This window comes from Haliaeetus albicilla, chromosome 21 (assembly GCF_947461875.1).
Source record: "Haliaeetus albicilla chromosome 21, bHalAlb1.1, whole genome shotgun sequence".
Taxonomy (NCBI): Eukaryota; Metazoa; Chordata; class Aves; order Accipitriformes; family Accipitridae; genus Haliaeetus; species Haliaeetus albicilla.
In genome coordinates, this window is record NC_091503.1 from 1,964,644 (window position 1) to 1,979,029 (window position 14,386).

Here is a 14,386-nt window from a genome sequence, read left to right on the forward strand (position 1 = left end):
CTGCAGGTATCCTAACGCTCCCTCAGAAGCAAGGTGCTAGGAAAATCCAGGGATCCATTTTTCTACTCTGCCCCACCTCACCAGCAAGCTGGTGGCAGGGAAAAGGGTGCTGTGAAGAGGGACAATGACTTTACATTCTTCACTCCCAGAGCAAGAGGAGCAGTTACAGAACTGCGGTGAGGTCCCTTCCTTTCACAGGATCCCTCCACCTGCATGTCACCCCTTCTGCAGGGTGCAATCCAGCAGCTCTGGTCCCTAACGTTTATCAGGATCTTCTGGAAGTGCTTAGAGGTTGTGGTTACTGTAGATAATTACTCTTCCTTAAACTGCACACGCGGTGCACTCCATGCACTGCAGATGGTACATCAAAAATAAACCACAGCAGAGACTTTTGCCATTGGTATTGTCTGTTTCTTGTCACCTTTCACACTGGGCATATGATTTCTGATGAAACTAAAGAATTCAACTCACGATTGCACAGAGGAGGCAAACACATTCAGGACTAGCAATAACTACTGGAGATGTTAAAAAGGTGCAAGGTGATTTGCAAAACATACTTGTCTCCTTTACTCTTAGATATGCCAACCAGTTTCTCAATGCCGCCTGCGTCTCGTAAGGCCTTGGCATTCTCCATGTTTTTAGTGATGACTTCATGCAGAGTGCAGCAAATGGCAGTAACGGTGTCATCAGACATGGCCTTGCTTGCTGAGCTGTTGCTGTTGTTAGCGCCTGGCAGTCGGTGGACCAGATCCCTCATGGCATACTTGCCTTTGTTGAAAGAAAATGAAGGGAGAATTCAGAAGATACAGCAATAAAGGGTGACGGAGAAGAAGTACAGGGAAAACACGCAAGACTATCAGCACCATTTGCATCATTGCATGTAATCTAATTGGCTACTGATACTACTTTGGAGCAAGCCACATTTATACGATTGCATGTTCAAGCATTTCACACATTAGGGACTCTCTTAATATTTCTATACTACACCAGTTGGAGACTTTGGATATGGCTACATCATGCCCTTAGGAGAATGAAACGATGATAGTAAAAGTATATGTACAAAAATAACCTGAATACCCCAACTTACAGAACTTGGCAAGTCCTCATCTCCCACCACACAACTCGTAACTTGTTACTATAAGTAAAATGTGCATCAGTTGTTAAAAACACTAGTGAATGCAAAGCCAATGATGTTGTTATTTGTGAAAAAGTCTTCTCTGAAGCAGTTTCACTGTACAAGGTTAATTCTCTACTGCGTGCAGTAATTTAACTGGGTTCATTAGTGTTTCTTAGACTTTATTGCTCAGAGTGGACACCATCTTTTCCACACATCCTTAGTTGTATGGATGGTACTGACCAGAAAGGGAGCCTTTCTGACATCTATTCCCATCTGATATTTCGTAAGTTTATATAACACTGACCTCCAGAACTTAAAATATCCTACAATGAAAGGTGTAATGAATTTTTAAAATGCTTACATTGAACTGAAGACATGAAAAAGAAATTCTGTTGATTATGGTTGGACTCAGTGATCTTAAAGGTCTTTTCCAACCTAAATAATTCTATGATTATTATACCTTTTTTCATGTTTAAATGAACAAAGGGGTTTTTTGCAAAAATTGTGCCTGAAAGAAATGTAGTGCTTGTGAAAAGAACACAAGAACAGCCTCTGAGAATTTTTTTATATATATCTATAGTATAAATGTAAATATATATATGAATGTAGGGTAGGGTTAGCATTGCCACAGATATATGAGAAGCCTCGCACCAGTTCTAGAGGGTGACTATTAGGGTAAAATGGCTGCTCAGTCCTTCAGTGTGATGAAGACAAGATCAGAGAGGGCGAGGGCCTGGTGAAGTTGTTGCTGAGGTCAGTGAAACAACTCCGAATCACCTTCAGTGCAGCTGTGCTAGGAATTTGCATACAGCAATCATCATGAGTGTATCATGCAGGATGAAAAGGACAGGAAAACTGGGAAAAATGAATATAATTAGTAATCTAATCTACATCACATTTTATGAATGAAATAATCAGGTATGATCATTGTATATAATATGATAATTTAATCAGATTTGTTGATAAATTGAAAAAGTTCTGATCAATTAGTATTTATGAGTACTTATTAAAAATCTTATTTCTGAATTCATAAACTGAGTTGTGTGCATCCATATTTGAAAGCTGAGGTAAGAGGAGAATCACATCTTTTAACTATGAAATGTAAAACTATTTTTATTTCTCACAATTTTGCCTGCTGTGGTAGAAATACAGCCAGTCATTTGGAACAGAATATTCATAATACAGATAAAAACTGAAAATTTCTGTACTGAAATGATAAACTTAAAGGCTATCAAATAGATTTGATGGTAATGTGAGATCTTAGAAAATACTCACTCTGTATCACGTAAAAACATTCCTGATTATAAAAAGCATAATATTACCCACAAAATGTGTGCAGTAGGATTTGAATCTTACTGGTGTGCTGCAATACAAATATAAATCTTGTCCTCCAACATTTTTATTTCTTTGCACTTAATATTTAATTGGCCATTTGCATCATTAGCTTTTCAGCAGTATTATTACTATCAGATGTAGTACAGATGTTAACACCACTTTCTCTTTCAGAAATGGTTTGTCTGAGCAAACTGAAAATCTTCTTTTCCCCTACACATATATGAAACACTGTTTGAGAACAGCCTGAAATGCTATTTACATCTGCATCTGTTTGATCTATGTGACGTGAACACATTAATAGTTGCTTATCACTTACAGTGATTACTTCAGTCTGTAGCATATAGGAAATTAAGCTTGTGTATCAAAAAAATAAAATAAACCATAATTTGCTGTAACTTTTACTCTTCTAATGCAGTGCCTGCCACTGGTTAGGAGTACATACAAGTAGATAAACCAGATCAGTGAGACTTTCTGCTTTACTCCGTACACACATCCAGAACAGACCAATGTTCCTTTTTCCTTTTGTACCTCACTTAAAGTGCAACGGAGTGTCTCACCACCTCAGTCCTCTGATGGAACCAGAGGACAGCGATCATTCCATCAGGAGCCAAAGACTGTGTCCCTTAGCACTGGGTGTAAGGAAATCCGGATGGCTGCCCCAAGCAGATTTCCTTCCTGGAACTGACCTAGTATTCCAGGCAATAGTATTCATACCAGTACACATGCTTAGACACACAAGATGCTTCTTACAATAAACAAAAGCTTTGGAGCTATCAGGAAAAGTTCAGTAGGAAAATGAAAAAAAAACCCCACCCCATAATCAAGCATGGTATAAGCATTCCGGACGTGTTAATGCGCAATGATTTTAACATTTCTGCTGTGCACACCCTTAAGTTAGGCACGAGAAGATCAGATCAGTATTAGATACTTCAAAACAATAAACCAGGCTTTTTATAGATAATGTGTAACAGTGGGACAGTACAGCATCCCTTATTCTGAGCGGCTGTAGTAATTCCAGCTCAATACTACTATTCAACTCTTATTTGGTTGCATATTTAAACTAAAATATATTCTAAGTGGGGTTTTTTGGGTTTTTTTTTGTCATGCCCCCCCGCCCCCAAGAATTGCATCAAATTTAGCCTTTGGCTAGAAAGTGCCAGAAGTCTCACAGCGCGCATTTTGTCGACCGAAAACCTAGTCAGCGTATTGCAGCTGTGCAAGCTGGTGTCCAGTTTGGGGATGCCCCTGTCAGAACCTGTAACGACAACGCCGGGCCCCTCGTCCTGCCTGGGGGGGGAGATGGGTTTCCTCCTCCCTGCAGCGAAATCCAGAACTGCCACCTCCCAACAAAGCTGCTCGCACATGTGGGGAAAGCAGCTGACGGCACAGACAGGCGTCCCGGCTCAACGTGTCCTTCCAGAGGCTCACCAGAAAAAAAGGTGGCACGCCAGGCTCCCAGGAGAGGCGAGTAGCTGGGAATAGCGATGATCTAAGCCGCTGTTTACATGGTCTTAAAATCTATTAACAAGTGTAACTGTTAACGTATCTGCTGTGGGTTTAGTACTTCAAACGCTTTGTTAGCTATTTGAAAATACATTTGGGATGAGAAAAACCCCTGCCTTAGCCATAAAAAATGTGTCTTTAATTCAAAACATATGAACTTACATTGAAAAAGACATAAATTTACTTTAATATAGAGTTGACTGATGAAAGTTAAAAGTTAAGGACTATTCTTTATAATGCTGAAAATCTTCCAAAGTAACTTGTTTGCATTCTAAATGTGTTTTCTAAAACTATACATTTAGTTAGTTAATAAATTACTGTACTTCATTCACAAAAAAAAAAAAAAAATCAGTTATCAGTTAACTTCTCTTACCTCAGTTACATTCCTGCTGCTTTACAATAGACATGAAGGAGAGAAGAGTCATGTTTTCTAGCATTAGCGATAGAAGAAACCCTGCTCTAGTTTAGATTCGTGTAAATGTTGAGTAATGCTAATGAAAGCACAGCTACTGCTACATCAGCCCAACACAGCTGACAACATGGGCGATCCTTCACTTTGCATTAGCCTATGTTACAATCTGCAGAGAGTTTGCATTTCAAATTATTTTTTCGATGTTAAGAAGCTCTTCTGAAAGCAGAGTGAAACGTATGTTAGAAACTAGTCTTGTAATGTCAGCAATGTTTTATCTAGCACTACTAGTAGGAAGGCTGGGGAATTCAACTTGCAGCTCAGGAAGCCTCCCTGAGCTGAAAGAAGAACTGATGAGGGTCCTGGGAAGAGAGGAGCACGTGTGTGAGAATGATATTAAAAATAAATAGCATTGTTAATTTTCATTAGGGTTCATACAGAACTGCTTTGATCTACAAATAAATTGATTTTTTATTTGAGCAACATTACACATTATAAGACCCAAAACTGATTTGACGCTTTTAAAGAGGATTTACGTAATATGATTAAACATAACCACCAGCTTGACAAGGAAAAAAGAAATCATATTTATTTGCTCGATTTCGCTCATAAAGGAGTGAATTTCACTTTCATAATGGAAGGAAGAAAGGCATTAGACAGCCATAATTTGGGGGCAGTGTCACAGGAAAGGGGTTGTCCTGTAGGTGTTTGGGACAGCATTTTTCTGACGCTATACAAGTTATTCTCTACGGTAAGACTTCCATCACTTTTATACTGAGAGCAAGATTTGTCTATCACTATACACTAAGTCTTTGACTGTAAGATGAAAACGTTTGCTTACTAAACATTTCAACAATGCAGATTTAACATCTTTTCCTTTGCATGATAAAGTCTCATTAGCACCTTAGTACATGCCTCCATTACTTAATTCAGGAAACTTTTTCCTTCATAGGATCAAACTGATAGCTGTCCTATGAAAGATTCTGCCTTCGGAGGAAAACAATAGAGCAAACTATTCTTCTGGTAGATTTAACAGTAGTAAAATCATCACAGGTAAGGTTCCACTTCCGGAAATACTTCCCTACTATTGACTTGAGACAAAATCACTGCTGATGTAGCCCCATTGACTTCATTTCCATTTTCACTCATCTCTGAAAAATGACTTTGACACATTGGCACATTTATTAAATAGTGGTGACATGGCTCCTAGTTTGAGAGAACAAGACTAGGAAAATCAACCTACTGATAACACAAGAAACCTCAAACAGATATTAATTGAAACTAAGAACCCTGTCCTTGAGGTAGAGCTTGCTCTAATAAAAGTAATATTTCACCATTTTTTTCTATTCAAAGATGCTCATTAATTCACATTGTGTAGCTAGATAATATAAAAATAGCAAAATGCCACCATATTTTGTTGTAATGCTACAGACATCCTATTCCAGAACTACTAGGGTCTGTATGTCATAATATATGTGAATTTTGTTCTCTTTGTTCTAACGCGTGCGCTCCACTTAAATTTCCAGACATATGTGTTTTTGTGCAGTTTCATCATCCTTGTGTTTTTAATGCCATCCAACTTCAATATTTCACAGTCTTTATGGAAAGAATATTACTGGGAGAGCTTTTATTATTACTTTCAATCATTACTTAATAAATGTGCCAAAACTGTCTACTTAATTCCGAAGGAAAAAATTTTGATCGTGAGTCAGTATATTCAACTGATAGTCTGATAAATTAGAGCATATTTATCACATGATAGCAGTGGCAGACATACCACTACTGTATTTGATAAACAGTTCATTTGTGCACCATGCTTTCTTTTGTCAGATACTGTTGTTTGAAGGTGTAATTATTGATAATCACTATTGGCACTAGTGTAGCACCTGAAAGTGCCCCTCAGGGTCCAGCTCTTGCTGTTCCAGAGGAACCCCGTCCCTTCTCTGAACACTGCAAATCTTCAAGTACATACTGAGGTGCAAGATGGGGTGTAAGAGCCCCCAAAAGTGATTAGGCTTAGTACGATATGTAGCAAAGTCTGGAGTTGAATGGCCAAGACAGTATGAAGTATTTTGTAGGCATCAGGGCAGCTGTGAATCCCATGTGATTTAAGAGGGTAAAGGTTTGTTAGTTTTCACGGGGAGATTTTCTTCTGCCACTGAAAAACTCAAGGGGTAAAAACTACCCTGAACTTTAAAGGCAAAATAGGTTAAGAGGTAAGAAATGCTGTCAGACTGGGTCTTGGAGCCAAACACTTGTAGTTTTTTGTGGAGAAAGCAAACCAGAGAAGATGAAGCAGGGTAATGCCAGAGCTGTTGGGCCAGCAGCAAAGGCAGCAGGTGGAAGGAGACAAAGTTGTATTTTTGAAAGCAAGAAAGGCAGCAGTACTGAGGTTGAGACACTCATCCCTGAGTAGATGATTACTCCTCAGACTTTGGGGAGCACCAGGAAAGATGTAGGTCAGTCAAGAACAAGAAATAATCTACCTGATGTGGCAATGTTGGTTTATAAAGGAGGACCCCTATTTCAGAAGACAGAGCAGCACAAACTGAAGTAAGGGTAATTAGCCACCACAAAGTTTAGTGCCCTCTTGCTCAGCACTGAATGACCTGACTGGTTCCACAGAGGCTTTCCACTGCAACCACTGCACCAGTGACTTTGCTCTCCAGCCCACTCCATTACATATAGTCTCTAGCGCTGCAACTGCAGCGTACATTGCATGTGAAGGAACTGTAAGTCACAACAGTTTGTACACAGCAACTCTCTCTTCCCTTTGTCTGGCGACTTCTGGTCTGACACCATTTCGGCTGTTGACAGAGCAGATTTACGAAACTCAAAGGCAGTGGCTACTGTCAAACCCACGTGGTCTGACCAGTGCTAGCTAATGGTCTGCGGTGTTGCTCACCACAACAGATCACTTTCTTGTTCCTAAGACCACTGTGCATGAAGTAGTATTGGAAGAGGAAAGTGCAAAAAAAACTTGAGCAGTGAGACTGAAAAGCACGCGCCCAGAAACCATGGGCCCCATCACTTCTAGCAAGCGTCAGAGAACAGAGGATTTTGAATCAGTTTGGGATTTAGGTGTAAAAGGAAAGATAAAAGCATTTTTAGGCATGTAGGGGGCAATTCGTGTGCCCACACACAGGGGGCTAACGCAGTTTCAAATTCCCTTGGATACCTGAGATACTTGCACAGCTAGTAGACCTATGGAAGATGCACAGTCTTCTGGAAAAGCAGATGGAGACAAGGTAGGATACGCTATCATCTTTAATGTTTAATGCTTATCTTTAGGCACCTGAATCTCATTCTCAATGTTTGGCCAAAAATGTTATTTAGGTACCCAAGTCCTTTTACTTCTTACATTAGGGATGTGCACAAACATTTGTAATCTCTGCAACTTCAGAGTAAATGCACATGAGGACATTTCACTACATAATGTTAACTGACTATAGTCCTGCAATTATCCCTATCCAAAAAATTATCATCTCAGCTCAATCATTTGTAAGGGAATGAGTGGTGAGTTAACTTACACTGGTTTGAGTAAGCACCTCAAAACTCATGGGCTGGAGCCACTGCTTTAGCTGCTTCACATTAAGTCTAGCCTGCCAATTAAGCTGGGATAATGAGTGCTTTGAGCTGGAGAACAATGCTGGGTTTCACCTCCTTGCAGGTTTATTTGAACTTAAATTTTAAGACTCTGTGGAGATAAATTATTTTTGGAGAAGACAGAAAGAATAAAAACCGTTACACACATATACCCTCCTGTGCCCCCAAGCACCCAGGTGCACTTTGCTCAAGGCTGCTGAGACAGAACAAAAGATCAGGTGGAGGTCTCAGATTCCCTCTTCCCCTCAGAAAAATGATACGCACTTTTCACTTTTCCACCACCTCTGATGACAGGCAGCGAGATTTCAAGATATAAGATTGGTATTCGGTATGGACCACGACAAAGAGGAACAATATCTTCCCTGATGCATTGTATGTGATGTGCCATTCATTGGGTTTCTTTTTTTCAAATCTTTTTTATCAAGAATAAATTCAGCCATAGGTAGTGTAGCATATAAAGCCCCACAGGTAGCAGGAATAGTCATCTTTTACAGTTTCAGGGAAGAAACCCTCAAACTTTCATAGAGAGATGAAAGTACATGAACTACCAATATCTGTGTTGGCAATGTGAATTGAGATTTGCTTGTAAAAGAATCGAATATCTAAAAGGGTAACCAATATAGAAGCTTTTATCTTTTTAAAAAGATTAAGGATGCTGGTTCTATATTTTGCAAGAGAAAGGTATGGCATGAGAAGAACCAGGAATGACAAAGGGCACAGCCATAACAGGGATGGAAGAGCAGTATGTATAGAAGCTAGAAGCATTGGACAAACACAAAAGAGAAGCATTTTGCTATTTTCACCCTGAATATGCCATGGGAAATCACAACTGGGTGCAATGCAATCACCGCTTTTCAGCAGATTGCTTTCTCACATCCACGATCCTTCACAGATTTTCTTTCCTGCAGCAGCATTTTAACCTAGCCACCTTCCTCCTTCAGCTTGTCTGCTTCCAGAAATGTAACTTTTCCATTTCATGTATTTATTTCCTGCTTCCCTGTGGCTGATCATTTTTCTTGCTTTCAACTCACCTTCTCAGGGCTGCCCCCTCTCCCCTGTATTACATGACTGATATTTTTTCTTCCTTGAGCTGTACCTCCTCAGCCCTTTGGGTCTTAACCACTAAGCTTTCATGTTCCTTCGCCATCTCTTGCATATCCAATATTTAAGTGTATATCTCTGCATCTGCCTTATCTGCCAAGTTTTTCCATTCTCTCCTGATATTGGTTTAAACACTTTCAGTTCAATGCTCAGCTAGATCCCGTTTTTGTCACACCCCTGCATGCCCATGACCCCCCCTCCAGGCTCCTGCTCTTTAATGTTCTGAACTAAAGGAAATTTTAGCTAGCTTACAAGCATAGATTTTAGACTTGAAAATACCAGTCTGTTTAAAAGGTATTGCTCTTGTACTACTCTTGTTGTCTCTCTTGTATAACTCAATTCCGTAGACAACTATCTATTTAATCTACTGTTGCTCCTAATACTGATTTTACTCCTCTCTCAACGGAACACTTCCATGTTCTGCATTTCTCTCACACAGCAAGACTGCAGATATCCAGGCTTTATATTAGCAGTTGTCTTAAAACCTAGAGATTAAAGAACTTTCAGGGCTCTTTAGCTGGCTGTAAACCGCTAATTCATACAGCATATCCGTCCCAACATGTGCTATAAAGGCTAGATCCGTGTCTACACTTTGCATACAGAAGCACTTCAGCTGGCTCCATCGGAGCTAATGCCAAAACCAGAGCAGTGTATTGAGACCCTGCTGTACATCTCTGCCTCTTTCATCTTTGCTGCTGTCTTTTTGGCAATTGTCATAGGATGCATGCTGCCACAGAGAAGTGGATTCCTGGACTAACTAGCTCTCCTTTGGGGGAGGAGATGTTTGCAGCAGAAGAGCCAGAAAACTAGTACATAAATATATTTATGGGTACCACGGCCAAATGGAATTTCTGTTTCTTAATGGCACCTGTCACACAGCATAGTGGATGGCTTCTATTTTAAATGTTAATCCATATATCAGCTGAGTAACCTCTGTCCCCTCCCATGCTGGAGAGGCAAACCAACCATCAAACACAGGCAGCCCAGCTCCGGTTGCATTCTCTGACTTGCAACCCGGTTTTGGAAGATGAATTTGGGAAGAGGTATAAGCGTTAATTTGTTGACTGTCTCACCCACACTGGCACTATAAAAATGAGTCAGTTCAAGCCCAGCTTAACCTGGCAGGTCTGTTGACCTGATTCGCCAAACAACTACTGGGTCCACAGAAAGAGACAATTCTCCACCAATAAGCTTCTATTTGTCACCCTCAGCAGCGAAGGAAGAAGCATTTTTTAAGGTAAACTGTCACAAACCCACTGCTCTTTTGTTGTTCCCCCTCTGCTGGCCAGAAGAAAGGATTTGGGTGGTGGCTTTGGCTGTCCCCCTTGCAGTCTTAGCTTTGGTAGGTTGGCTGAGAACACAAATGACAGACCCAGGCTTTATTGTTCTTGGATCCAAGGAATCTGATCTCGCATGCTTGGGTTTTATATCCAGAACGGATGGAGGCCATGTGGGCAATCACTCAAATAATTTCCTTCTTAATTCATTTTGTTTACATTTCCTGCCAGATATACAAACTGGAAAAGGCATGGAAAGGAGTTGTTAGCCTACCTATTGACCCAGGTAGTGCAAATATATCTAATTAATCAGCTCCTTTACACACCACCAGATTTATTTCTCATTTAGACTGCACTGTCATCTTTCCTTTCATCTTTCCACTGGCCCAAGGTAAAAAAGATTCTGCAAAGGGAAGTGGTTCCTCAGTTTAATTGCTGCAGGCTAAGTTTTCTGATTACTGGAGCTGGTTTTAGTCCCTTGCTATCCTCTTCCCTGCTCCCTGCAGAGAATAGAGCTTTGGAAGGCTGAATTTTAAAAAATGTAGTCATTTAATTAATGTTATGATTAATCAGTGTTTCTAAAGTGCTTTGAAGAGGAAAAGTGCTATGTGAGTGTTGAGTGGAATTTTAGTTTTATCTGTATTATTTTCTGAGATAGGATAATATTTTGTTAATAGTCTCATTCAAGGGACTTTAAATTAGGCCATAATGAAGAAATAAGAATGTAATCTCTTTTTGGAAAAATAAGTTTAGGCTTCAAGATCTATGCCCTGATCCAACACCCATTCAAATTAATGAGCCTGTCTACCAATGTCAAAAGGTATTAAACTGGATTCATAAAGAAGTAGCTTTTCTTTTCTACTTTGGTTTTTACTTCTTGTCCAAAACAGAACAAGATTCTGACAGGAGACTGATGTAGCCAGAGTGAATTGCAGCTAGACGTTATCCTGCTTTAACTGTCCATGAAGACATTACTCTTTAATTTCTACTATTTTTCTTCTTCTTCACATGTGCTATAATATTGCCTGAAACTCATGAGCATATTTGTCCCCATTGTATGGTCTGAAAGACTGATTATTTTTGCATGCTTTTATACGCAGTTATGACAACATCATGGTGAAATGTACAAAAATGTTTAGAGATGTACAATAAAATATTAAGAGAAATAAAACCAAAATGGATCCTCTTGATATATTCTGTTATTAAAGGTTAAATAAAATGCATAGATGTAAATGTGTTAGCTCAATAAACATAAATCTTGGTAAAGCAATAGAGTCATCTGAAAACAACTTTTCCAACAAATATCAAACCCACTCCAGGTCATACTGCACTGTTCATATATTCCTTAATTACTGCAATGTTCAAACATTTCTTAAGTCATCACCATGAAAACTCTACATGGAGAAGTTAAGATAATTAATCTGTGCATGATGGCAAAACAACAATACTGAGGATACATATTTATTGTGCACCATACAATAAAATAATTTATATTTAATAACAAAATCCTGGTTAGTATCTCAGGCTCAGTGAAACCATACACTAAGTTCACAGATGTCAATGTCTGGGACAAGGACAGAAGGGAAAAGAAAAAGTAAAAGTATAGCAACAGAAAAAGTGCTAACTGTTTAAAAAATATTTTTAAAATCTTCAAAGACAATTTATCCATGAAAAGGTAAGACTACAATACAGTATTTGCTTTTCTCCTGCAATTTGGAATTGTTAGCAAAGACCTCATGAAGACACAGTGTCCATCTATTGAACTGCTAATGCATGAGTGTAACTAAAACAGATCATACAAAGGTCTGCCGCAGTAATGAAGCTATAGGTGCACTTATTAGAAGTAGTGTCTCTCACACTGGTCATGCAGTTAAGTGGGCAGGTAGTCAGTTTTACTAGGTATTTTTTAGAGGTCAATTAATTTTGCAGGTAGTACTAATGTTCTGACTCCTCAGTTTAATTCCTGTTCTCAATGGAGTGCTTTGTGTTCTTAGCAACACAGTCACTGGAAAAGAGCAAATTATATTGTAGTTTTATATTCTAATTCACCTGAAGCTACTACAACTTAAAGCCTGAATACAGTAGGTATGTAAGCAAGGATATGGTGCAGAATGAAAATAAGCTTTGTGTTCTCATGAGAAGGGCAAACATGCATCTGATAACCTTCCTTAACTAATGTATATTATTTTTTGTTTCGACTACAACATGACTAGTTTTTACATTTCTCATAAAAAACTTCCACAGGTCTTCTTAGTTTTACAGCTCATTATTACCTATATTTCAAGAAGTTGTGACAAATGAACCCTAGTCCAGACTCCTCCATCAGAGTACAGATCTACTAGACCACAGTTCTGTTTGTGCTTCCTCAAGAGGTGGGAGTCAAAGGGTTCACAATGTGACTTGGTTTTGGGTTGTGTTACTGCTGTTCCTTTCAAGGTAACAGCTCCAAGTGGCACCTTCAGGCTAGTAGCTGATCAAGTCTTTTCTCTAGTGGCCCTCAAAGAAACCTTGCCTGCAGACATCCATTTGAACTTGCTCAGTGTCAATAAATTATTGCTTTTTTAACGTGAGTCACAACTGCTCACCTACATCTGAGTAACACACGGAGGGAGGATTCTCAGGACTGTGCACTCACCGAATTTCCTTCTCTTACCTCCATGGGGACACAATTGCCCACATGGCAAGAGTCAGAGAGTCCACATGTTAGACTTCATATGCTAGACTTGATCTCTTTCTTGGAGATCAAGTTGGACTGAGGAGATCTGCTTAGAGGCAAAGATGTAACCTCTTACCCTTCAAGTTCATCTCTCTCAGACCTCTGCAACGTTGGCTGATCTCTGCTACTCCCAAAGAGAAGGGGAGAATTGCACAAGTCTTCCAAAAGTCTTCTCCTCTCTTCAGACTTGGGGAAACGAAGAATCTGCCAGGGAGCAGCTGGCTCCCTGGCTCCGCGTGCCTTATTCTAAATGATCAGTGCGCTCTGGAAGACTAGAGTGGAGCCAGAGTGAAAGTTTTACATGTACTCAGCAGCCTTGCTACTTCCCTGCGACATGGCAGAACATAAACTACACTCTGCATTGCAGGGGAAGGATGGGAGATCAGGGTTGAAGTGCTAGTAAAAGGTTTGACTTAACAACAAGAAAAAAGCAAAGCTGAAAAATAAATGCTCTCGGTCAAACAGAACAGGCATGAGGTCGGATACAATGATGACCTCCTAACCACAGGAGATTCAGAGGACAATATTCCCAAAGGTAAACTATTTCTGCTCTGCTGCAAATGATAAATTAAATTTGCAGAATAACCTGTTCCCTTTGCGAGAGCAACCGTTGTTGTCTGTGTCACCTTGAAAAATTTTGCACACAAATAAATATATGACTTTGCATATACTCATGCTAATAGAACCATTTTCCTCTAATTAAAATTAGCACTCTGATTATTTGCTAGAATAATCCTGAGTTATGAAATCCAAATAATGTATAAAACATATCACTTTAAGAGCACCCTGAGTAGCACACAATCTAAGAGATCCTGTAACTTTTCTCCTGAGAGGAGTAAGTAATGAGGCAATTTATTTTCCTCATGTTGCACATTAGATCTACCAAACAGCAGGTGAACTCTGAACACCACCACTGCACATTCTTTTGGTACACGGAGCTGAATTACTGCCTTATGCTGCAAAATCTGTAAACTTGGGCTAGGAGCTTTTTTATCTTTCTTAAGGTTGCAGAGGACTTCTCAGGATTTTGAGAAGAAAAGGAAATTCAGAGCCTGTATAGTGAATAAAATGCAAGGACAGCCATAAACTAACAGGGTCAATCACTGATTAATTAAAAGACTAAGTTCCCTATGTTAGAAAGATAAGCCCACCTCTGCTCCTGTTCCCCAAAGGGCTAAGTGTATAAAACCGAGGTGCAACCACGCATGAATGAGGTGCCTAGCTTACTCATGCTTGACCGTGTACCTTGATACTTCTGGTAGCAAAAATGAAACAAAAATTGATGCAAATAATTTCCTTAAAAATCATAGAATGCTTGAGGT

At 39.5% G+C, this 14,386-nt stretch overlaps 1 protein-coding gene across 7 annotated transcripts in view; it reads right to left on the reverse strand.

Moving 5' to 3' along the window:
- The window catches only part of CTNND2 (catenin delta 2), a 658,470-nt gene that overhangs the window by 42,758 nt on the left and 601,326 nt on the right, over positions 1-14,386 (reverse strand). For all 7 annotated transcript variants that reach the window (XM_069808867.1, XM_069808868.1, XM_069808866.1 and 4 more), the window contains one exon: positions 558-768. In XM_069808867.1, the coding sequence (XP_069664968.1) occupies positions 558-768 (211 nt within the window). The remainder of the gene's footprint in view (positions 1-557; positions 769-14,386) is intronic.